Here is a 26,795-nt window from a genome sequence, read left to right on the forward strand (position 1 = left end):
TCCTAAATTATGTAAACAAAATTCTGCTTTTGACTACATGTCATTAAATCATCTCTCAACATAATTTACGCAGCTGGAGGGAATCGCCCCAAACCTGGACGCCTGGGGGGAAGCTGGCCGCCGGTTTATATCCACAGGCGAAGATGACATGATACGATATTGCTATTGAATGTTTTTCTAAAATAAATAATCTAATGATATTTTTTTTATATGACGTTTTTTAGGTGGCATCTTGTATCACGTGGTTTGAGCTACGTCTACTCAAGTTTGACAACCCTTCCGGTCGGGAGGAAGACGGCGACTGCTGCGACTTCCCGTGCAGCGACCCCTGTGACCCGGATTTTCTCGTCTGCTTCGATAAACCGTAAGTTTCGCGATAATGGTTTTCGTTCGTCTCTTCCTTAAAATATCAATCGAATAGCGGAGTCTAAGTTTTAAAATGGCCTTTTCTATAGCATAAAGCCACTGCCTATTTATCACTTAAATAAGTGTGCCTAAGTGGTAAATAAGGCAAATCTAAATCATAAAGACACTTCCGTTAAATATCACTCAACCAGCTGTGCCTAAGTCGTAATTCAGGTCTTAATAGTTTCACAGTACCGGCGTAGATTGGTTGGCTTTTGATTTTTTTGCAGTGGAACTGGATGCAAAATATAATAAAAACATGTTCATTGATTTTCTGTAAGGATCAGTGAATGGGCAAAAAATTATACATGCCGGTGACCTGAAATGACCGTCTTTATTCAGGAATTAATTTTCTAGTAAAAACACGTACACAGGACAATAAACTTCGTGATGGACGTCGTCGCTGTCTAAGCGCCTCTGATCTTTTGTCATCGCATCTTCGCCTGTGGACCCGTCCGGGACATAGGCCGCCGACCAGATTCCTTTAGGCGCCTCGGTTAACTTCTTATGTACTAAACTTTTTTTGTAACCAACGATCACCGCGATCTGAAATAAATGTAATAATCAATTACATCATGTACGGTCCGTGTATATACCGTCTTTTCAATTTTCATTTTGCATTAGACACAATGAAAAACAAAAATCAACGTATATTAGTTCATATTCCGATTTTCTTATAACCAGAACAAAAAAAAAAAAAAAAAAAAACAACGTTGAGTTTTTTGTATCGTTTTTCGGTGAACTAATAACAAAACAAAACAAAAATCTTATTCATATTTCGTTTCAATTTTAATTATACAAAAATCAATATATGAAAATTGAAACACAGTGCCTGTTTCCATTTACCGTTCTTGAATTGATAAAACGGTATACGAAAAACGAGGGGCGCTCCGCTGTTTTGGAGAGATAAGTCGTGATTGATCTTTTTGCGCAATTTTCTGCCTTATATCTTAATATTTTTTAATACATACACGTAGACAATTATAGACGAAGAATAGTCGAGTCTTGGGACAGCTATTATTGGCTACTCTGATTGGAAAATAAATAGATCTAGTAACATTATATTACAACACCATTAAATTATAATAATAGAAAAATCAACGCTAATAAAAGTCAATTATTTAAAATACCATATACGTTACAACTATGAAATTGTTACAAATTTATGAATACTGTTTTTTAGGTACGTTGTTTCCACTTTTCGAATGACTTTTAACATGAACTGGATGTGTATAAAAGGAATAAAATAATACATTTTCGACTTTTCGTGCACTTTAACAGATCACGCAAGCCAACGCTGAAGTGCGGCGACTCGTATGTAATACGTTTGTTTTTTCGCTTATGGGAGGAGTTATTTTACGGATCAATGTATATATTATATGAAGGTATATGAAGGTAAATATTTTGTAAGCATTAACTTCATCTTGAGCGCTCTTTCTGGAACATTAAATATGTATTTTAATAAGTTATTAAATAGGCACATTTATTAAAATTATTAATAATATTATATGTAATTTTTTCAAGCGCAAAACGGTTTCATATAAGGCGTTTGGTTATAACTCTATCAGAGCAAATAGCACTAGACATATCACAGTTCAGTTGTGAAATGTAACATGTACATGTATTTGGATTTAATCGAACGAATTAGAAATTATATTTTAGACACCTTGAACTTAACCATTTCATAAGCTTCAAACAACTTTTTATTTATTGTCCTTGTGTCTTGTTCTTTATTTCAATATTGGCAGTACTAATACAACTATAACATTCTATTATGTACGGTGATGCAAAAAGGGGACATTTTAGCAGCCGCCGCCGATTATTGTTCTTCTTTAAACATCATTCGGGTCTATGGGTTAATAATAATTGGAATACGGGAATCAGGGGAAGGGGTATTACAGCTCTTAAAATGTAAGGACCTCTCCCTAATTATAGGACTAAAACGAGTTTGTTTTTTTGTAAAATTAGTACTGAATTTGCATAGTATAGGGGCAAAGAAAAAGAAGTGTCATAAGGGCAAAGAAAACGAAGTGTCATAAGAGACTAACTATAGCCCTATCAATTCGGTGGGATCGACATGAAATACCGGTACGTTGGGAAACATTTAGATGTCAGATTATGATCATTTCAATTTGGACAAATACATAATATGGAAACACAACTAAAAATATCCACGTCTTCTTCCCTAATACGGCGTGTCTTTCTCTCCCCCCAAAATGCACGTAAGAAGCCATCCTGGTCGAAAACAACTGAAACTAGAAATGGCGCGGCAGAGGCCGACGCGTATCCCCACGCCGAATGTTTGACCTAGGTGTGCCCCAGGGTTGGTAATTGGGCCATGCATAGCTGAGATTGACCGTATTGTCAAAAGAGAAGTTCATCATCAATTAGAAGTGAATTGGTGTAGAAATGAAGAAGTTATAGTAAAAGGCAATTTTGGGTGGGTGTGACATATGTGGGCAGGGCGCCCCAGGGTTGGTAATTGTGCCATGCATAGTTGAGATTGACCGTATTGTCATAAGAGAAGTTCAGTATCAATTTGAAGTGAATCGGTGTAGAAATGAAGAAATTATAGTAAAAGGCAATTTTGGGCGGGTGTGGTCTATGTGGGCGGGGCCCCAGGGTTGGTAATGGGGCCATGCATAGTTGAGATTGACCGTATTGTCATAAGAGAGGTTCAGTATCAATTTGAAGTGAATCGGTGTAGAAATGAAGAAATTATAGTAAAAGGCAATTTTGGGTGGGTGTGGTCTATGTGGGCGGGGCGCCCCAGGGTTGGTAATGGGGCCATGCATAGTTGAGATTGACTGTATTGTCATAAGAGAAGTTCAATATCAATTTGAAGTGAATCGGTGTAGAAATGAAGAAATTATAGTAAAGGCAATTTTGGGTGGGTGTGGTCTATGTGGGCGGGGCCCCAGGGTTGGTTATGGGGCCATGCATAGTTGAGATTGACCCTAATGTCATAAGAGAAGTTCAGTATCAATTTGAAGTGAATCCGTGTAGAAATGAAAAAATTATAGTAAATGGAATTTTTTGGTGGGTGTGGCCTATGTGGGCGGGCGCCCCAGGATTGGGATTGGGGCCATGCATAGTTGAGATTGACCCTAATGTCATAGCAAAAGTTCAGTATCAATTTGAAGTGAATCCGTGTAGAAATGAAAAAATTATAGTAAATGGAAATTTTTGGTGGGTGTGGCCTATGTGGGCGGGGCGCCCCAGGGTTGGGAATGGGGCCATGCATGGTTGAGATTGACCGTATTGTCATAAGAGAGGTCCAGTATCAATTTGAAGTGAATCGGTGTAGAAATAAAGAAGTAAATGTAAAATAACCTAAAAAAATGAGTGATAATTTCTGACGCGGCCCCACCCCAACCGCTATAACTTTTGACCCAGGAGTCAGATCAAAATTCCAAATAGTGCAGGGTCGCACATATGCTCATAGCTACCATGTGTGTAAGTTTCAAGGTTCTAGTGCTTTTAGTGTAGGAGGAGATAGTGGCCAGGACGGACGGACAGACAGACAGACAGACAGACGGACGGACGGCGGAGATAACCACAATATCCCCACCTTTTTTTCAAAAAGCGTGGGGATAAATATCCACGTCTTCTTCCCTTACGGCGTGTCTTTCCCTCCCCCAAAAATGCACATAAGAAGCCATCCTAATCGAAATAAGTGATGTATTCTTATGTAAAGGAAAAAAGAACGCACAATAGCCACGAATGAGTTACCTCCCCAAGACAGCAGCACAGAGCAAAGATCTTTTTTTATTTATAGATTTTTGAACAGATCCACTCGTTTTTCGTTTTTTGTAAACCGTAATATCAAACCAAGAACGGTAAACGAGACCAAGTTTTATCATTGATTTTCGTTGTATGAAGATGGAAACGAAATTTGAAGAGGGAAATACATTTCGCATTTTGTTTTATAATTAGTACAACAAAAAACGATAAAAAGAAGTTAATTTTGTTTTCGTACTTTGTTTTTGTTTCGGTTATTAGAAAATCGGAATATAAACGAATATGCCTTAATTCTCAAGTTTCGTTGTGTCGAATACAAAACGAAAAAGGAAAAGACGGTATATACGCGGACCATGTACTCATTCAATACAATGAATTGCGTAGTAAAAACACACGAAACAATAGAGTTCACTAATGAAGATCACTTTATTTCCTTACTAAGGGTACATATGCCGACATCAGCGACATATTTTGATTCTACACGTTGAAGACAGTCGTGTGTATTTGATTTAGTCATTAAATACATTGTACATGAATACAAAACGCTCTTCTGTGAATATTATAACAATGCAGCACTGTCAACTTGTCATCGAAAATTTATTACCGTCTCAAATGAAGATCATCTGCTATATAACATGAATATGAATTTTGTATGAATTATTTATTGCTGTCATAATTTATTACGTGGTTACGTACAACTTATTTGTATCATCACTGCTTCGCAAAATAACGGAATGACTTCAACTTAAAATATGAAGGCAAGATCCGAGAATACGTGTTGTATTTAAGATATTATTATAAGATCTGTTTGCATTAACGTATATAAATATGTGTTACGTATATAACGTGAGAAATAGACAGGCAGACAGACAGACAGTTAATTTCGACTTGTACAATGTACATCGTCAACAACACATAATAAAAACAGTACAATGTCAATTGTGATAGGAACAAAGTTTTACACATATTTACAAATCATTTACAGAGCTAACAAAGTGGCGTATAACAACAGCAAAAAAAAATTTGTACAAAAATGCATACTTTTATAAGTTCTATTTTATAATTTGATTGCAGTAAACTTTAATATTTATACATAAATGGCCTTTTGTATAACACCATCACATGTTTTACCAATGCGACGCGTCATGCGAAAATGGTTGTTATGCCATTATGGCATGATCGCAGTTGTTCAGGTGCTACGCTGTCCGCTGATAAGACCACGAAATCTTGCGGGACCCTATAGTGGACAGCGTAGCTCCTGATCACGGCCGTTAATCTCGGGCGTCACCTCTTTTTGCGATGCATTTATAAATGAGCTAATGCTACTTCCGAGGTGGCGCTAAGGACCGGATGTTTTGAAATTTCACGGATAGTTCTACAGGATGAGTAGGTTTTATGGTTTTTGTTCAACAATTTTGCATAATTTAAAAACTCGGGCAATGCATCGCAAAAAAGAGGTGGTGCCCGTAATTAACGGCCGTGACTATGCGATTACGCAGGCTGGTCTGGAAATACGCAGGTCGCATATGGCAAAAGACACATTTTCGCATATCGCTCATGTTGCATCGCTGCTAGTTACAAATCATGGCTTAAATGCTAATAAACAAAACGTTAAGTGAAAATATACATAAAGAATTATTTTATTGGTGAGCAACACTTGCCAAAACATACTTGATTTGGTTGTCAATCGTTAAATGCGTGTTTTCATATTTTTGCCATTACAAGTATTAGCAAGTATTCGATGACACCACTGTCTCTGCCTAGATACTCAGTAATTCTAACTTGCCTATTTGTTTACTTCGACACCATGTTCATGTCCGACACAGCTTATTTTCTCACGGCTATTCTGTATTATGTAAAGGTGGGATGAGTGGCAGTGAATCTAGGCAGACGTCGGGATATACGGCCCCACGCCGGTTAGGTTACGGTGTTAAGACTAAAATGACACCAAGTTCGAATACGAAACGTTTCGACATGGTCGTTCGTGTAAAAAGTGCTAGATCTATCAGCTAACTGGGTATGAAGATGTACACGTGTCGTAAAATAGTGGCCATCCAGATCACTGTGTTTTATAACTATTAAGTTAGATTTCTCTCCAGTTCGTAATTAGATGCAGAACACTAACATTTTCCCCATCTTTTAGCCACCACATGATACATAAAATAATGAATTTCAGCTAAAACTGGACATTGCAATGTTTGTTTAATTCTAAGTCTTTCAAACACACAGTCTTTAGATGTTGGAAATTATGTAAAAAAAAACTTTTACCAGTTGAATAAAATACGTTATAATCCATACTGATACAAATGATTTTATTGGCGACGCTCTGAGCCCGTATTCACCAACCGATTCTTAGACCTAATAATAAAGAATAGACTTAGAACCAAGAAAAATGTGTTCAGTGTTTGAATATATACAGGCCTCCACTGGTGATTATGTCATTAACAAAATATTCTATATAAAGAATAATATAGATAGAGATGTTTACTGCAGAGTTTGACTCAAAATTAAAAGAAATTCTTGAATATTCTAATTTAAAGAATTTTATTTATTCTTAGACTTACGTCTAAGAATTTTTTGGTGAATACGGGCCCTGGAAAGCGGCGACTAGTATGTAATGCATTTTTTTTTCGCTTATGGGAGGAGAAGTTATTTTACAGATCAATGTATATATTTTTGTTTTAAGAATATCTTGCATAGTGGTGATTTTTGTGTAAATTAGTGTAAATAAGTACTGCATTTGTGCCTATTACATTTATTAAAACATTAATTGCCAATAATGCAAAGCTAATTGTTTTAAATAATAACTGATCCACATCTGATCATAGGGAAAAGATCACAGGGACTGGGCAAATACGCGAAACTTTCTGGTTTTGTATAAAAACAAAACATTATCAAAATATATTTATTTTGTGTTTTTTTTAATTGGCTTATTTAGTGGAGAATCAATGTAGTACGATATTTGACGACCTATCGCGCAAGCAAGTTTATTGGAAGGCGTAGTGGTACGAAAACGTACAATGTATTAGTTTATTAATAGACATATAATAACGATCGCTATACACAACTTCACCAAAATAGCAGTACATACATGATGTTAGCCGGAATAGCTCAATTGGGAGAGCGTTAAACTGAAGTTGTTTACGCAACAATCATTTAAAGGCCCCCGTTCAATCCCGGGTTCCGGCACGAACGGAACAGTTCGGAATTTTTTTTCATTCAGGTTAATAAATATAATAAAGCTTTATTTTATGTAGATATTTTAAAATTCATTTTACTACAATTGGACATTTTTATTAAAATTAATGGATGCCGCGTGGTGACAACGTTAATTATTTTTTTTTACATCACTTAAATATCTTATAAAAAAATACACGTGTTTTTATATTAACAAATAAATGCAAACACATCTATTATCCATGTATTTTTATGGTTGTCTATCATAGGCCCTAAGTACTATCCCTACCACATATAGAGCGCGAAGCGCGACTCGTATTATTGATTGTAACAATGAGTTGCGATAAAGGAAGCAGCCGCTTATCAAGGAGGAGCTGTGTCCCAGCAACCCGTTTCCCTAGAGTCAAGCACTCCTCGGAGTTTTTTTAAGAACCACATATAGAGCGCGAAGCGCAACACGTATTACTATCCAGGTGGTATGGGCCCTTTAGCATTATACGACCATTACGTCCATAGTTATCTTCCTTAGAATTTGAGAAATTTTGAAATCGTTATTCGAAGTCCAAAATTTTCATCCGATTGTTCCCAAACTTGCACAGGGTTTTTTTTATCAATGAGAAACCAACCCAAACTCTCTATATGAGCAATATCGGACCATAAGTCTAAAATTATGTCTCTTTGAATCTAAAATTAAAAGTGAAAAATTGCTTGGTTAGGTGATTATGTCAACATTTTTCATCAGATTCTTTCCAAACTTGCAGTGTCTTCATATCAATGAGCATTTTGACCTCATTAAAAATGAGAAACATCGGGACAATAAGTCCAGAATTTTTTCTATTAAATTTGACAAAATAAACAATTTCCACTTGTTTAAAAGATTTCACAACTTTCGTCTGAATCTTTCCAAACTTGTTAAGTGTTTTTATATCAGTTTTACTCGAACCCTATTGAAAATGATGAATATCGGAGCAATAAATCTATTATGATCTTTTACTGAATTTCAAAGTATTGTGAAATGCAGCTTCTTTATGCAATTTACAGTTTTCATTCATTTTTTTCAAACTTTTACAGTGTTTTCATATCAATGAGTACTCAACCCCTATCGTAAATGAGCAACGTAAGAATAAGTTCAGAATCATCTCCCCTTGAAGTTGAGAAAAATATGAAATAACGCTTACAAGATGAAGCAGATTTTTTAAAACCTACATAGTTCTGTTCCATTAAAGAAAACTGCATACGGATGCCAGTAAAAATAAGGAAACCAATGTAAATAAAATAACTATGAAATATTTGGGAGTTACAACACAAAATCATAGAAAATAGTTATTTCGGGGTTATAACACAACACCATAAATAATGGTTATTTGGGGGTTATAACACACAATTATAGATAATGGTTATACCAGTATCTTTTTCTATTTTGTTTAAAATAATCGGTCATTATATTAATATTTGCAGTAGAAAAAAAATCGTTCAATGTAACTTCATTGAGTGCCTTTTACACTGAAATTCCCGACGCCCTTTGATGCTTTGCATCAATACTTATCTTGTAATTAAGTCAAATAAAAAAAAATCATTGAAACAGATACGCATCTTCACACCAAGAATCTCACCCGAACGCATTTACCGGACGTTGAAATCGCACATTCTCGGCCTTTTCCGTCAAACATCGGATAAGTACGATCGATTATTGATAATGTGCGAGAGGTACCGAATGTGGACGTTGGTGTGTTTGCATGTGAGGTCTAAATGAAGTTACGATGAGGAATGAGTATGTCTACGTTAATGTATATAATGCACTATTTTCAGTAAAAAAAAACATAAAAAAAACACACAAGTGTATTGATAGTAAAAAAAGCAAAACCCACGAAGAAAGTGTATTTATAGAAAAAAGGAACAAGTGTATTGTTATAACAACCAAAGGACGTTGTTTCCTTTTGTAACTTACATGCTTCATGCGTTTTTATTTGTAATCGATGTTTCTTGTCTGTTTGTGTTTAACTGTTCTTGTTTTAATGATATATCTATCAACATCAGTTCAATGTAGTGCCAACGATGCGACAAAAACTATGTGCACTTGATATTTGTCATATAAGCAAACTGAAATACACTTGCATGAAGAATCGTTTTCGGACATTGCATATATTTTTTTACATATATACACGGTAAATAAATACCCTTATTAACGGCAACGGTATCTCTTACGACCTAAATATACACGAAGATATTAAATGAAGAAATGATCAATTACCAATAAACTACATGTTTTGATAACAATCAGTTTCATGCTTAGATATACCGAAAAAAATGTATGTGTTTCTTTAAACCTGTATCTTTGTCCGAAAATGAACTTCCTCGTGTATATCTTTACGTTTCTTTACTGTAGACAAATTATTACATTTATTTCCGCGTGCGTCAAACGTGTTTTACTGTATAGAAATTACAGCGTTATAAATGTATTTCGTCACAGTGACGGTTAATAAAACGCAAAGCACAATGCAGACACTGTTGAAGATATACTTCGCACTTTTCAAGTGACAGCTCCGATTAAGGTTAGACAGTTATATTAGCTAGCTCTCGTAAACAGTATTGCGTGTCTAACATAATCGCATTCGCCTTAACACGTATTAAATCGGTTTGTGTAAAATGACCATATGTGTCATGTCTGTGAAAATTGGGCAAAATGTCGTCGCGGATTAGCCTGAAGAGTCCGCACAGGCTTATTAGGGACGACAATTTCCGCATTAACTGGATTTTTGTGTAGAAGAGACTTCCTTTAAACAAAAAATACCATAAAAGCGGAAAGTGTCGTCCCTGATTAGCCTGTGTGGACTGCACAGGCTAATCTGGGACAACACTTTACGTACATGCATTAAGCCCAGTTTTCTCAGGACGCGACTCATCTGTATACATCTAGGTGTCCTACCTTCCGCCAGTCGGAATGGTAGGTCCAAGGTTCAAGTCTCGCACGGTGTATACTCATATGGTCATCCATGAATATCCAGTTGCTTAATTATTGTCTTAAATGCGAGGATCGACACTAGACAATTCTTACTCGTCCCAGACTAGCCTGTCCGCTTTTATATACCTATCGTGACCCATGATCATCCCATCCACAGGGACGAGGGCGAGTGTACTCTAGCCAAGCGGTACACGGGCCATTACCACGCCAACACGTTCAGCTTCCAGCCTCGCTTTGAGAATGGTGAGGACAACCCCATGAAGGTGAAAATGGACGAGCCGTGGCCAGTAAGTAACGAGTTGCAGCACTAATTCTCGATCTGGGCCATTTTCACCAACCAATGGTAGGACTGAATTTAAGAATAAACAATATAATTAAAGCTGTATTGTTAAAAAAATTCGCTTTTTTAGTCTAACTTAACCCATTTATGCCTAGTGGACTCTTCCATCCTTCTAAATTGGATCAATTTATTTTAAAAATTATGGATGTCTAGTATATTTATTTCTATATGTAGAATATTTTTTACAGAAATTCCTTTAAGCAAACAGCGCAGACCCTGATGAGTCGCCGCATCATGCGGCGTCTCATCTGGGTCTTCGCTGTTAGCCAAGGCCTTTTTTCTAGACGCTAGGCATAAATGGGTTATAATTTGACACCTCAATTTACATAAGTCTTCATATTGAACAATGTGCGCACGGCATATGCACCATTTAGAACAAGGATCTGTTCAAACTTTGAAGTAAGATTTCTTGGATTTACGTATGTTGTGTATGCTAAGCACTAATAATGGGTTTGTGTACATATTAAGAGAGGAAAAACCATTTGTTTTGCTGCGTCGTGTATACTCCGGTATTCACTATAGGTACACGTACAATGACTCAATTCTGATATTTTTTGTGGTTGTTAACTTCTGGTATGTAAAGTGAAGACCTATTTATTGTCGCTCGATTGCATCGAAAACCTAAGGCTTATTTAAACGCCCTCGAGTCCGTTTCCTGGGTATAACCAGTACTTGCTGCTTTGCAGGAGACCTTAAAGAACGCCCCCACGGTGTCGATCAAACATGTGACCTTCCGGTCGCTAGACGGAAACCATGTCCATTACGCCCCTGCGACCTCAACTAAGTTATCATCATGATATACTCATTTCTGCGCAAATAGTGTACATGTGTACTCTTTCTCAAAAATCAACTACGTGATCATAGATTCTTATCCAATTTTCGGCAGTCCACGTGGGAGCTTGTGACCCTGTCTTAACCCTTTACCACTTAGATACGTATTTTGACGCATTTGTAGTCCCTTAGAGATTTAAATAAAGAACTTTCTTACTAGATTCAAGATTTAAAGGCTTCATCTCCAAACATTAGATCTCCAAACCTTCAAGGTCGCCGTGGTGTAATGGATATGGTGTCCGCCTAGCGATTTTAATAGCGAACCAAGAATTGTTTATTGGCAGTGAATGCTTACACGAAGTCGGTTTAAGGAATACCAGCATCGCATGCAGCATCTTTCTGAGAAAGCCGGGCTTAATGCATGTGCGTAAAGTGTTGTCCCATATAAGCCTGTGCAGTCCGCACTGGCTAATTAAGGAGAACGCTTTCCGCCTACACCAGATTTTCGTTTAGTAGAGACCTCCTTCAAGAGAAAAAAGCCATACAATCGGAAAGACTCGTCCCTGATAAGCCTGTGCGATCTGTGTTCCATAAAAGTACTAACAACAAAACTGTGGCATCAAAAAAATCCTGCTCATCAGTAATCAAATTATTGCCTCAGCTGAGGTCACTGGACGAACGTTTTTTTCGATGAAGTAGCCCCCGTACAATATCGTTTATACATGTGTTACTATAAAAAGTGAAACAACTGATTGGTGGGGATTGTGTGGTTATCTCCGCCGTCTGTCCGTCCGTTCGTTCGTCCGTCCTGGCCACTATCTCCTCCTACAGTATTAGCACAAGAACCTTGAAACTTACCCACATGGTAGCTATGAGCATATGTGCGACAGTGCAGTTCTTGGAATTTTAATCTGACCCCTGGGTCAAAAGTTATGGGGGTTGGGGCCAGGTTAGAGATTTTCACTCATTTGTTAGGTTATTTTACATTAACTTCTATATTTCTACACCGATTTACTTCAAATTGATACTGTACATCTCTTATGACAATGTGGTTAATCTCAACTATAAATGGCCCCATTACCAATCCTGTGGCGCCATGGGTCAAACATGCGGCGTGGGGATACGCGTCGGCCTCTGCCGCGCCATTTCTAGTTAAATAATGAATCAAGCACCAGGGAACGTATCCACAAAGCTCCTTAGTTATTTATTTAAGTTATTTACTTAAGTTTGATAAATTTCATAAGGCATGATCTTTCTTAAATCGCCATCCTCAAAGTTCCTTAGGGAAAAGACTAGGTAGGTTTTTGTCGCGGGGTGCTTATGTTTTCCTCAGGATATACTTAAGTATGTTGTCAGGGATGTCCCGGATTTCTCTCAAATAAAAATAGCATCATGATGACGTAATATCAAATAACGCGAGAATTTATATCATTGGTTTGATATCGCATAACAGCGATCAGCTACTAACCAGATAATACTCGTTCTGGAAAACTGGGCTTATTACATATGCGTATAATTTTATTCCAGTTTAGCCTCTGCAGTCCGCTCATGTTAATCAAGGACTACTTTTCGCTTTTATTTATTTAATTTTGTTAAAAGGAAGGCTCTTCTAAACAAAATTCCTGTCAAGGCGGAAAGTGTCGTCCCTGATTAGCCTTCACGGACTTCGCAGGCTAATGTTTTTAGAACGCTGCTCTAATAGTCCAAGCAGTAATTTTATTTTTCTGTCGGCAGAGGGCGTTGTACGTGACCATCCGGGTGGAGGACCGGGACAGCACGAACGCTAACGATCCTATGGGCACGCTCCGGAAGTTGTTAACGCGCGTGCCCGCACCAGACGAGCGCACCGCCACGTGGAACAACATCGACTTCATCTTCAAGTACCAAACGTGAGTATTAGGGACCCGAGTTAATCACACCGTTCTTAATCTTTAACTAAAGAAAAATACCCAACACCTGTTTCTTTGAAAGTAACGCAATTTAACAACAATCGGTTTATTTATATCAATTAATATGTGTAAAACTGTTTTCGATATTATTCTCTACAATCATTATTAATCATGGGGAATTAGTTTTCCTTGGTTTCGTGGGTTGACCAATGCACGAATTGTACACAAACACGTCGGAAAACACTGGATCAGCAGACGATTTATTGCTTAAATCTGCCGGAGAATTCCGGAGATAAAATAACCGACACAAATTCCTCAATTAATTTCCAAAATTAGAAATCCACAAATGTTTGTGTCCGCGAAAGTCTTAAACCACGAAATAATGTCATGCCGACAAATATGTTATGATGAGCAAGCAGTTATACACGGCCGTTAATCACGGTCGTCACCCCTTTTTTGAGATGCAAAAATAAATGAACCAATGAATTTATCTTCGCTACATCGCACTACATTAGCCGATTTTTAATAATAATGCTAAATATGTTGAAAAAAAGTCCACATATAAAACCTAATCACCCTGTAATATTATCCGTTAAATTTCAAAACAGCCAGGCATTAGCGCCACCTCGAAAATAGCATAGGCTCATTTATTAATGCATCTTAAAACAGAGGTGGCGCCCGTGATTAAGGCCGTGATATAAGGCAATGCAAGTATCTGATATTCTAATACAGCATCACCGCCCAGGCGCGTGTCTACTGCGATAAGAACTACCATGGCGACGACTGCTCGAGGTTCTGTGAGCCCAAGAACAGCGAGACGGAAGGGCACTTCTCGTGCACCGAGGCCGGCGAGAAGAAGTGCATGGAGCATTGGCACGGGGCCGACTGCAAGACCTTCTGTCGGCCTTCCGACAACGAATTGTCGGGGCACTACGTCTGCGGACCGCACGGGGAGGTCATCTGTCTCAATGGTAGGCCGGACGTTCATTTTAAAATTCGCCGCGTTCTGAGAAAATGGGACTTAAGTCATGTGCGTAAAGCGTCGTCCTAGATTAAGGGAATGCACAGGCTAATCCGGTTGAGACTTAACCCAACATCATAAAGCCCAGTTTTCCCAGACCGAGACTTATATGTTTTCATAAAAATGTGAAGGGGTCTGTTTGCAGACGACGACATGTCGGGACACCACCTGCGTGGGGTAGCAAAGGGTGGGTCGTAAGTCTTAAAAGAATGCTGTGGTCTTTAAATTGAATGATCTGGTAAATATCTTAAAGAATTTTCAAAACTTCAAAATATTCTGAAATAATGTTTTGTAGTTCTTGCTATTTGTAAATAATCCTACATTACAAGTATTATATCTTGAATCCTAAATGAACTACATATCGCGTTACTTATAGTCTCATCATATTACATTAAAGATCGTTAAGTTTGGAAATTGTTTGTACAAGCAAATCTCTGTCTGTATTACAAAATATTCAGTTTTGAAGCAGCTTATCATTGAACTCGTTACTGAACGTACCAAATGACTCACCGCAGAGACAAACACACAGCATGTCACCACAAACACACATCATATCATCACAAACACACATCATATCACCACAAACACACAGCATATCATCACAAACACACAGCATATCACCACAAACACACAGCATATCACCACAAACACACAACATGTCACCACAAACACACAGCATATCATCACAAACACACATCATATCACCACAAACACACAGCATATCATCACAAACACACAACATATCACCACAAACACACAGCATATCACCACAAACACACAGCATATCACCACAAACACACAGCATATCATCACAAACACACAGCATATCACCACAAACACACAGCATATCATCACAAACACACAGCATATCACCACAAACACACAGCATATCATCACAAACACACAACATATCATCACAAACACACAGCATATCACACACAGCATATCATCACAAACACACAGCATATCACCACAAACACACAGCATAGCACCACAATCACACAGCATATCACCACAAACACACAGCATATCACCACAAACACACAGCATATCACCACAAACACACAGCATATCATCACGAACACACAGCATATCATGACAAACACAAACCAAAACAAAAAAACAACATACTATGGCAAGTACACAGCATATTATTATAAGCACATATCATATGATTTAACCCCATATCAATTCAAAGAAACAGCCAATATATATCAATAGTCAACAGACGACAGACGGGGCGTGCCATATTTCTGCATTAAAGCATGATCGTTTTATTACTTGGTGAACTATGTGTATGTTAATTATATGCCAACGACATATAGGCATTTCCTTGTGTATGTAATGTATAGTCTTCAAGCGTTGCAATAGTTAGTTAATAGTTGAACATCATAACCTTAAATTATAACGATGTTAATAATTGACATCATCGGACTGAAAGAAGCGATGCGAACTGAACAAAAACGCATATTGCCATGCCAGAAGGGGGGGGGGGGGGTAATCACGTATTCGCTGCGAAATTTCTGAGCGGGTCACACAATTACAGTTCCTATTAAGAAAATTCGCAGCGATTAAAGTCTTGCCGATATGGCTTGAAAGTGTGCGAGCGTCCATTTCGACCAATCTCTTCTAAAACATTAAAGAACAAATAAAGAATATTCTTGAAAAAACAAACAATTTCTTAATTGCGCGTCAGAGAGGTAAACTAAGTGTTCACCATCACTAAGTATCTTAACGAGTCCACAAAGGCATACCTTTAAAAACAAGCTGCATTAGTGGCTGTTTGGTTAGCACAATGGTTCATATCCGCGCTTCTCACGTCGGCGACTCGGGGGTTCAATCACAATGCCCGGAAGCATGTGGGTTTGATTGGCGGTCATCCTACAATGCAGGTGGGGTTTCCTCCGGATACTCCGTATTCCCCCACAACACAAGACCAAATCAAAATTGAGAAGTACTCAATAACAACTAAATTGCTGGAAATTGCAGCATTAGTTTTCCTAAAAGCTATCGTCAATGGGTCAGCATTTACCTATGCGGGTACGGTACGTGTACAAACATATTTATCTAAGTTTTAAGATAAATATAATGTGTGTCCATGTTCCCCAGTTTGCCGTCACCTATATTACCTCGCCCTTCTTCCGCAGGTTGGCAAGGCGCCACGTGCACGGAAGACATCGACGAGTGCGCGAATGTCACGAGCAACCCTTGTTACCCCAACGGCATTTGCAACAACACGCGCGGCGGCCACACTTGTACCTGCAACGACTTCTTTGTGGGTACGTATGCAACTTTGTCTGCACCTTGCACGTTCGAGCGTGGGAAAAAATGCCGGCCAGTGTAGCAGCGTCATTTCCGGTGATATCTAACGCCATGGCACGTAATGGCTTACACTAAAGAAAAAACTGTATGACACACACATGCAAAAACACATCCTCAATTGTGGTCCGAAATGATTGATAAATGGCCTAATTAACTGGTCAATGTGCCCGATATATTCTCACAAAAAGGAACCTTTTTCTGTATGTTATGTCATGAATCATACCTTACTAATTGTTTATCCGGGAACCTCGCTCTTTCTCTTCAACAACAGCCAATACACACTATGGGCGCAAGGTTTAATTATTGACGCGTTATTTTTTTCTGGAAATCACCATGGCAGACGAAACCAAGTTAAACAATTGGTAAGGAATGAGTCATGTGTATGCAATTTACAACATATTTATTTGATTACTCCATTAAGTTAGCGAAACAATAATTACAGGGATTTATCACCTCGTCTGTGGAAGTTTCTGTTGAAACTGAAAGTAGATAGATAAAAGAGCGAGGTTCTCGGCCTGCGCGCGCATTTCAATAAGAGAGCGGGGTGACAGCGATTTTATTATGGGTAATGACGCACTTGCGTTGCTTATTAAAATGGCGAGTGCCCTACCTTGTCATTATCTATGTACAAAGTCGAATTATCTTTTTTTTAAGAAGACGTTTTGTCGGATTTTTTTATTGATTTAGTATGTGTATGCATTGTTATAAACAACGGGTAACTAAAAACATAAAATAAATTAAAAAAATAAAGAAATAAATAAAACATTGCCATCGAGCGCCTATGATGCTGATCATCATGTACGTCATAAACTTTAAATATATACGTACTCACTCTGGATCAGTAGACGATTTATTCCATAAATCAATTACGGAGGCGTTCCATACATAGATGGTGACGTCACTACGTTATTGTCAGTAAAACCGGTGTGTACACAATGATTACGGAGGAGTCCGGAGATAGCCGATGTATCACAATTGACACGTACTCAATGCCTAAAGTGTGACACACATTCTCCACATGGTGAACATGTGAGGAAAATTATTGCATGATGAATGATGAATTCACTTTCCGGACACCCATGTTTATTGCTAACATTTAACCTTTGACTTTAAGTGTTACGTTGACCTTTTAGACAGGGTCATGGTTGTTGCATATGACACGTATACATCTCCACAAAGGGAAATTTGTAGTTAAAGGGCCGTCCAACAGATGAAGCGTCGTGCGACGCGAAACGATATTTTGGGAAACTACGAGGATTACTTATATAGCTAAAAAAATACATTTGCTCGTAGCATGAACTTGGATGGTCCAGTGTTCTAGGCGGGAGACTTTTTACTCCAATACTCCAGGGGTCAGTGGTTCGAGCCCTGTTGAGGATTACTTTTTTTCCTTTTTTTAAAATTGTATTCTGGTCTTTTTACTGGAGATTTTTAGTTCAAATGTTTAAATGTGTCAATATAAAGCATTAAGAGCATTTAATGACAAGCTTCAATGCATGCCAAAATCTGTTGGTTGGCCCCTTTAATCATTTAAAAATAATATAATTAATGAAAAGGCTCCAGGTATGGCCATGTCGTTTTATGGCAAAATTTAACCTTTGATCTTTAAGGTTGATCGTGACCTTAGAGGTAGGGGTTACACTATTAGACGCAACACATCGCATTTTCTTGACATATGTGATACGTTTTTTTGTTAAATTGCATGATGAATGATGATGTTACAGTATTTACCATTCTTAAAAATCCAAATTTAACATGTTATCGCTTTGGTATGACCTTTAGCTTTGAGAAAGGTAGACGGATGTAATATGCGATTCCTCGTGTCCTAAATGTTGGTCGTTGTTGTAAATTATTTTAAACATTGAATGATGATGGATGAAAAAAGTTGCAGTCCGGACAAGCTGTGTTATAACCAAACAAAGACCTCGGACCTCTAAGAGCGACCTTGACATTTGAGGTATTGGGGCGACTGTTACATGCAACACACCCACTCCTCATGGTAGTACAATGTAATTTGAGATAAGTTGTTTCGAAATTGCATGATGAATGGTTAAGTAACAGTCCGTACATGCCGTTTGATGGCCAACTTCGACCTTTGAACTCTAAGTGTGATCTTGATCATGAAGTTCGGAGGACGGTTGTTTCACGCAACTTGCCGTCTCCTAACGTTGGTAATTTTTTGCAAGCTATTGTGAAATTGCATCATAAATTACCAAGTTACAAACATAACTAGTTTTTTTACCAATTTTTACCTTTCACCTCTTAAGTGTTACCTTGACCCTTTGGGTAGGAATGTTACGCGCGACACGTCGGTTATTGATGGTGAACATTAGTTGTCATTTTAGAATTGCACATGAATGACTAATTCACAGTCCGTACAAGCTAGGACTCACAAATTCACAAACAGACACACCACACACGAACATAAACTCGACCATTATGCCAGCTATATCGCGCTTTTCGCAAGAGGGCTCGACAAAAAATGGGCTAAATTTCAAATGCATATAGAAGACACATTTAATTTCAGGACGCAATTGTAAGGAAATCCGTCTGTACTGCGACGACCTACCGTGCAGCAACAATAGCGTCTGTAACGACACTGCTGTTGGCTTTCAGTGCATCTGCAACCCGAAATGGACGGGGTCATTCTGCGATGAGCGAGTGACACCTTGCACATTATTTCCGTGTAAAAATGGCGGCAAGTGCAACGTCATTTCCGGTGACATGTACGAATGCGCATGCATTGGGAAGTGGGAAGGCAGAGACTGTGATCAAGAAGCGGTCATTCTGTACAATGGTATATTGTAACTGACAAATGTAGCATTACATAGGTTAGGTCTAAAACTTTGCGTTATTTTTAAGTTATTATATATATGAATGATGATTGTGTTGTGATTTCAGCGTTTTATGCATTATGCCAGATATTATATACATGTTTAAATGTAAATTCGTCACATGAATTCACACACGAGGTTATGAAACAAATAATCAAATTGATGGCGCTTTTCAATAGAGGAAGTAAATAAGTTTTAAAAACGTTTGAAAGCAATTGACATGATAATGCATTTTTTACATCTTATTGCCCGGTGCGTACACCGTTATATGCGTGCGCATGCTTTGACGTCTGTTTACCCCATACTTCATGTCACGTGCTGATTGCAGACACGAAGACGCTGTTCCTTAAGGGGCAGCTACCAACGGACCAGTGGGACGACTTCACGTTTGGCATCGGACACCTGCTCAAAGACCTCCTAAAAATAGAAGACGCAACCATAGAAACAACTTTTTCCTACCCAGACGAGTATGTTGTATGCATATTTGGTTTCCTGTACGAGTTCTATATAAAAACAATTGAGGAGTGCACAAGTATTTTTGTATTTTTTATAGCATAAAACACAGCCAAAAAGATAAAATGCTAGTATTTTGTTTAATGTATTCAAAATGTTGACATTGCGTTTGCAATGTTGGCATTGTATGTTTTAATGATAAATGGTGAAAATAAATACAATAGAACAAGCGGGATTCGAAACATTATAGTCACTTGAGTAAAACTCGCAAATAAAAAAGAAAATGGGCCAGTGTATACCAGTGTATTTATCAGCCTAGTCTTTCTAAACTGTGCATCTTTTCATTTTCGGCCTATTCTTATTCATTCAGAGAGCAGACAAAATGCGAGATCTTCGTGCAGTCGTCGGACCCAGCAGTTATGCACTCCCTCGACAAGATTTTCATGCTACCGGAAGACGAGCTGAAAACCAGTCTCATACTACCGGTGTTGGAAAAGCAAATTTCAGTTGTGGACAAACAATCACCCAAACCAGTAAGATTTTCAAAAACTTATATTTGATAAAATCAAACATAAGTCGTGTATATATTCTAATTGTAAGTCTTATAGTGCAAAAAAGTATGCAAGCACCTATGAACTACAACAATATCTCTTCGTCTGAGCCAAAGAGATAAGTGTTGGCCTTACTGTTACTGACAGCTGTAGCCTAATTCGCATTCCTGCGTGTGCCCGCTTCTTTCCCACTTAGGGAAGTGGGAGTGGCATGGGTTTCCGGGTTTCAAATGAGCCTCGTTATGGGAAAACTGGGCTTAATGCATGTGCGTGAATTGTGTCCCAGATTAGCCCGTGCGGTCCGCACAGGCTCAACAGGGACCACACTTTCCGCCTATACTCGATTCTCGTTAAGAAGAGACTTATTTAAAGCGAAAACATCGTCCCTAATTAGCCTGTGCACACTGCAGAAAGTATCGTCCCTAATTAGTCTGTGCACACTGCAGAAAGTATCGTCCCTAATTAGTCTGTGCACACTGCAGAAAGTATCGTCCCTAATTAGTCTGTGCACACTGCAGAAAGTATCGTCCCTAATTAGTCTGTGCACACTGCAGAAAGTATCGTCCCTAATTAGTCTGTGCACACTGCAGAAAGTATCGTCCCTAATTAGTCTGTGCACACTGCAGAAAGTATCGTTCCTAATTACTCTGTGCACACTGCAGAAAGTATCGTCCCTAATTAGTCTGTGCACACTGCAGAAAGTATCGTCCCTAATTAGTCTGTGCACACTGCAGAAAGTATCGTCCCTAATTAGCCTGTGCACACTGCAATGCTTATATGGGATGGTACTTTACGAACATGCATTAAGGCCAGTTTTCCCACAGCGCGGCTCAAATTTAGTTTAGGGTATGCAGCTAAACGCCGACATTTGGGCTTTAAATGCTTCCCTGCAGTTTCCGCCTATAAAGACAGACCAGAATGTATCAACCTCACTATGGATCAGTAACGATTTACGGAGGAGTCCAGAGATAGCCGATGTATCAGAATGTATCAGTCTGTGGTGTTATTCCCGTTGCAGGACTCGTGGGTGAAGAAGCACTGGTACGTGGTGTTGATAGTGGTGGCCGTCCTTATTGCAGTGATGACTGCCGTTGTCGCCATCATGTACAACCTGAAGAGAAGAAGGTACGCATTTAAATTTAAAAACATTGACTCATTGTATACAGTGCGCGTTGAGCGGAATCTTTATCTTTAATTAAAAAGATCGCCGTGGCGTAGTGGATAAGGTGTCCGCATAGCAGCCCGGAGGTCACGGATTCGATCCTCACTGTGGGAGCGTTCTTTAGATATCCCTAGAAAGATACCACGTACTGGTTCAACCCAGGAATGGACTCAAGAGCGTTTCAATAAGCCTACGGCTTTCGATACAATCGAGCTAATATACTTAGGTTTAAAGTAATTACCCCATGTATGCCTAGCGTCTGGAAAAAAAACCTTGGCAAACAGCGTAGACCCAGATGAGACACCACATGAAGCGGCGTCTCATCAGGGTTTGCGCTGTTTGCTTAAAAGAATTTATGTAAGAAATATTCTAAATATAAAAATAAATATACTAGACATCCCTTATTTTGGAAATAAATTGATCCAATTCAGAAGGATTGGAGAGTCCACTAGGCATAAATGGGTCAAAGTTTAATTATGCAGCAGTTGCACAGCAATCATGAATTGCAAATATGTATTTTTCATTAAATGCATGATTAAGAGGCGTTAAGCCTTCTTTGCACAATTACACATGGGCCGTGCTCTGTGAAAGAATGGTTTCAATGCATGTGCGTAAAGTGTCATCACAGATTAGCCTGTGCAGTCCGCAAAGGCTAATCAGGTACGACAGTTTCCGCTTTAACTGGAATTTTGCTAAGAATAGACTCTCTGTAAACAAAAATATCATAAAAGCGGAAAGTGTCTTCCCTTATCAATTAGCCTTTGCAGACTTCACAGGCTATATCTGGGACGACACTTTACGTACATTCATTAAACCAACTTTTCGCAGAGCACGGCACATATCTACGTAATACAAATGTGTATGCTCTTTACAACTCATCACACTCGACATACGCGATATTTTTTCTGGAAAAACTTAATGCATGTGCGCAAGGTGTCGTCCCAGATTAGCCTGTGCAGTCCGCACATTGTATTCAGGGAGGATACTTTCCGCTTTTATGGATTTTTTCCTTCAAAGAAAGTCTCTACTTATCGAAAATTAAGTTTACGCGCAAAGTGTCGTCCTTGATTAGCCTCTGCGGACTGCACAGGCTAATCTGGGACGACACTTTACGCACATGTATGAAGTCCACATAACCCAGGTCGAGGCTTTATTACTTTTTTATAACATGCGCTTCCGTCTTAACCGGAAATGTGTTACCAATAGGCGTTGTTGTGTTTTAAGGTTGAAGACGATTAATATGGACTAAGTATTGGGTCGTAAAACATGGTAGGCATATCATACTGCGATTGGGCAAAACAACTGTCATGTAGGCACGTTGAGTTCCCAGTTGCAGTTAAAATCTCCACGTCGAATGTGCTAGCCTTTGTATATTTCTTGTCCTCAAAAAATTCTATTGTATACCATCAACATGTGTTCAAATGTACCGAGAAATATGTAGCACAAGTATCTCCTTCCTTTAAAAAAATATAATACTGAAAAAAACTAAACCATCCGTTTTACAGACAAAAGTTGCTCGGCAAAGGTGAAGGCTTCGACAGCACGCGGAATCATTCGGGCCGCGATTCGATAATATCGCTATCAGACTCCGCAGTCGGCTTTGACAACTCGCTCTACTTCCAGTCGAAAGATCCCGAAAAGCTCCGAGGACTTCCGGAAATACCCAATGGCCACAAGCACGAAAATGGGCGGAAATAGTCGAAACTTTCGGACAAATGACTGAAACTAAAACTAAGCAATACTCATAACTGTGCTTGGATTGTGGATTGCATATTCATCTTTAAACCGGTAAATTCAATTGTCAAGAGTGTATGGATTTGCCACAGAGAAAATGGCTGTTATGTCTTTTTATTTTAGCCTTAAGTGTACGGAGACTAGCTAGCATTATTCAGGTGCCACGCGGTTCAGGTTGTGAGCATGATAATTATTGAAAATTTAATATTCTTTCAAAACTGTTGCATTTTGACGGAAGTAATGGATTAGGTCCTACAGTCAGGTATGTAAATTTCAATTGTTCTTACGGTATAAATACATTTAACAGTTCCCGCAACGGACTCCGTGGCATTACAAGACGCGCAAAGACAGAATGGTTTTGTCTCTAAAATGGATGCCCTGTTCTCGGAGAGCAATGATCATCGGCTTTTTACGTTTGTATATTTCGCTATACGTTTTTTTGTTGAGTGAATGAGAAGCATTGATGTTATTTCGTTGTTGTCGTCAAATAAAAATTGCTTTAAATTGTAATAGTTGTTGTTATTGTTCATGCAATGCAAGTAAATGTTCATTTACTTTTTGGCATGCGGTCATTGATGTGTAGACTGAAAGGTAAAGAAGTTCTCTCAAGACAGATTTTTGTATTCTACATCATCTATATACATCATTGACAGACGGACGGACGGACGGACGGACGGACGAACGGGCAGACAGACAGACAGACAGACATACTTCTGTTTTACCTTTAAAATTACATTTCCATAGCTGCTTGAAACAGAACGAAGCCTGTTGCTCTTGATCATGTTGCTTGACGCAAGCTTATTTGTTTCTATAAAAATGTCACAAAAAGTTCGCTTTGGTGAAGCATTCACATTCAATCTTTGATCTTCTTAGCCAGTGAAACCGGTTGAGTAAATTTCACTAATTTCGTTGGTTATAATAGTCGTGATAGTCGTGACAAAAATTGCGTTTCCCAGCTCAAGGAAATATAAATCTTGTTGATAAATTAATAACCTCCGTTCTTAAATATTCTTCTGAAACCTGGTGACATGAATTAGACAAAGAGTAAGAGATTATAAATATCAATTGTATAAGAAAAATTGCATGTCAAAACATAAATCAATGAGCACAGCACGGTGAATTAGTTAGGATGATAATTATCTTTTATCTCAATGAACAAAACATAACATACCATAAAAGGAATTGGGCTCACCATATTAAATCAACGCTCGAGCAGCTAAGTTTAAGTTATATATGGACTTACAAAAAAACGTACAAAAACATAGACCAACAATCTAATCAAGCAACAATTTGTTATCATTTCAGGCAACACTATTTCAGTACGATAATCACGTGATAGTCAAGATGGCGACGTCCATACCGAGGCAGTTATTTTTCGCCGTTTTATACCCTTTATTACTTCTGTTTATTTTTTAAATAACGCTCACTTTCCAGCCATATCAGTAAAAAGGTGAGTAGCGTTTATTTCATATTTAAATTCGCTTTATATCTCGACTTTACTCGGTGCAAATTTTCTAAGTGGAGCCCTAATTAGGTCATCCCGCAAAAAAAAATTTGCACCGAGTAAAGTAGAGATATAGAGCGAATATTACTTAGAAATAAAAGTCAGTAACTTTCTTTTTAATATGGCTGGAAAGTGGGCGGAATAAAAAATAATAATACAAGTAATAAAGGGTATAACACGACGAAAAATACCTGCCTCGGCATGGACGTCGCCATCTTGTTTGTCACGTGATTACCCCCTCTGTATAGAATACGCCAATGCAGAATAATAAAGTGACGACATTATAACGAAACATATTAAAATAGCACAAATTAAATTCAATATATCATCCCATAGAATAGAACAAGAGTAAGAACAATACCACAATGTAATTCGAAATTGCACAAAAGGTTCATTTTGTCATCTAAATGTCGCGGAAAGTAAAATTCATTTTTTATTAATATGTTTACTAAATAGAGATTTTAGAAAAAAAAACAATTAGATCTTATTTAATTTCCGATTTAAAAGATTTCAAACGTTTAATAAATGTGACATATTAATTGAAACAAAATAAAAAAGAAATAATAAATCTTTTAAAATATATATAATTCAAATTGTTGACGGAATAATTTTAGAAACATTTTCATTGTTTCTGGTTAAATTATTTATATCTCAGAATTTGATGAAACCTTATCAATATACACCCGGTAATTGTATTTTTAATATAGGACAAAAGCAATTGTTTGCTATACGCTTAATCAATTTGGTTGTTTTCGCTGTTGCATTGAGAACATATGAGCCTTGTTCTGAGAAAACTGGGCTTAATGCAAGTGCGTAAAGTGTCATCCCAGATTAGTCTGTGCAGTCCGGCTTACATTTATTCATTGTCTGTGAATCATATATGACATTGCGTTCGAATATGACGAAATTCATACTCCCGATGGCGTTGAATATGTTGTCAGTTGTTAGTTTGTTATCCCCCGCCATAGGCGGAGGGATATTGTTTTGGCGTTGTCCGTCCGTCCTACCGTCTTTCCGTCCGTCTGTCCGGAGCCATATCTTGGAAGTGCTTTAGCGGATTTCATTGAAACTTGGTATGAGTATATCATATGGATAAGAGAACGATGCACGCCAAATGGCAGTGTACAACATCTGTTAATAACGGAGTTATGGCCCTTTGTATCTTGAAATAATGCTTTTGTGTGTGTCCGGAGCCGTATCTTGAAAGTGCTTTAGCGGATTCCATTGAAACTTGGTTTGGGTATGCATATCAATAAGAGGATGATGCACGCCAAATGGCATTGTACACCATTTGTTAATAACGGAGTTATGGCGCTTTGTATATTGAAAAAATGCTTTTTTGAGTGTCAAATATAACACTTTTGTGTCCAAAAGCATATTGGCGGGGGATATCAATTCAACGAATTTGCTTGTTTTATATTATTTTTAAACCAATTATAGAAAACATATTTCTGCTTATCACGCAATGAAAGTATCAAACTAAATATTTTTAAGAAAATGTCCACCCCATGGCGGCAAGTGCACAAATACCGGTAAGCAGACATATGATTGACTTAAATTGGGTTCACATGCACCAACGTCTTTACATTTGGTTTGTGTGTCTGTCGCCGAATATCGCTTTCAACACATATGTTACATATGTTCCTAAAAGTGATTTGTTCTAAAGCGCACACAAGTTCATTACTATGCATAATATAAACTATATTAAGTGATTAGAAGTTAGGTAGAAGTAGAACGTATGTCAGTTCACTTCATAGTGAAAATTAAGCGTCCACTTGGTGAGGAATTTTCTCGGTGCGGTTCCTCCATGTGTTATGTCGCTAATGAAATTCGATTTGGTATAAGTCGTCTGCTATTATTTTCACCGTTTTACGACGAAGTATATTAAGTTTCGTAAGTTACTTCCCTTGACCACACGAGAAAAACGGT

General features: G+C 38.1%; 1 protein-coding gene across 1 annotated transcript in view; it reads left to right on the forward strand.

Moving 5' to 3' along the window:
• The window catches only part of LOC127832603 (protein jagged-1-like), a 28,903-nt gene extending 5,031 nt beyond the window's left edge, over positions 1-23,872 (forward strand). The window contains exons 2-11 of the mRNA XM_052358125.1: positions 225-364; positions 10,443-10,572; positions 13,131-13,285; positions 14,018-14,256; positions 16,454-16,585; positions 19,156-19,425; positions 19,791-19,929; positions 20,286-20,448; positions 21,485-21,591; positions 23,134-23,872. Of these exons, the coding sequence (XP_052214085.1) occupies positions 225-364; positions 10,443-10,572; positions 13,131-13,285; positions 14,018-14,256; positions 16,454-16,585; positions 19,156-19,425; positions 19,791-19,929; positions 20,286-20,448; positions 21,485-21,591; positions 23,134-23,326 (1,668 nt within the window). The 3' untranslated portion in view covers positions 23,327-23,872. The remainder of the gene's footprint in view (positions 1-224; positions 365-10,442; positions 10,573-13,130; positions 13,286-14,017; positions 14,257-16,453; positions 16,586-19,155; positions 19,426-19,790; positions 19,930-20,285; positions 20,449-21,484; positions 21,592-23,133) is intronic.
• The last annotated feature ends 2,923 nt before the right edge of the window (positions 23,873-26,795 follow it).

The sequence above is a fragment of the Dreissena polymorpha genome, chromosome 5, assembly GCF_020536995.1.
Source record: "Dreissena polymorpha isolate Duluth1 chromosome 5, UMN_Dpol_1.0, whole genome shotgun sequence".
In the NCBI taxonomy this organism is placed as follows: domain Eukaryota; kingdom Metazoa; phylum Mollusca; class Bivalvia; order Myida; family Dreissenidae; genus Dreissena; species Dreissena polymorpha.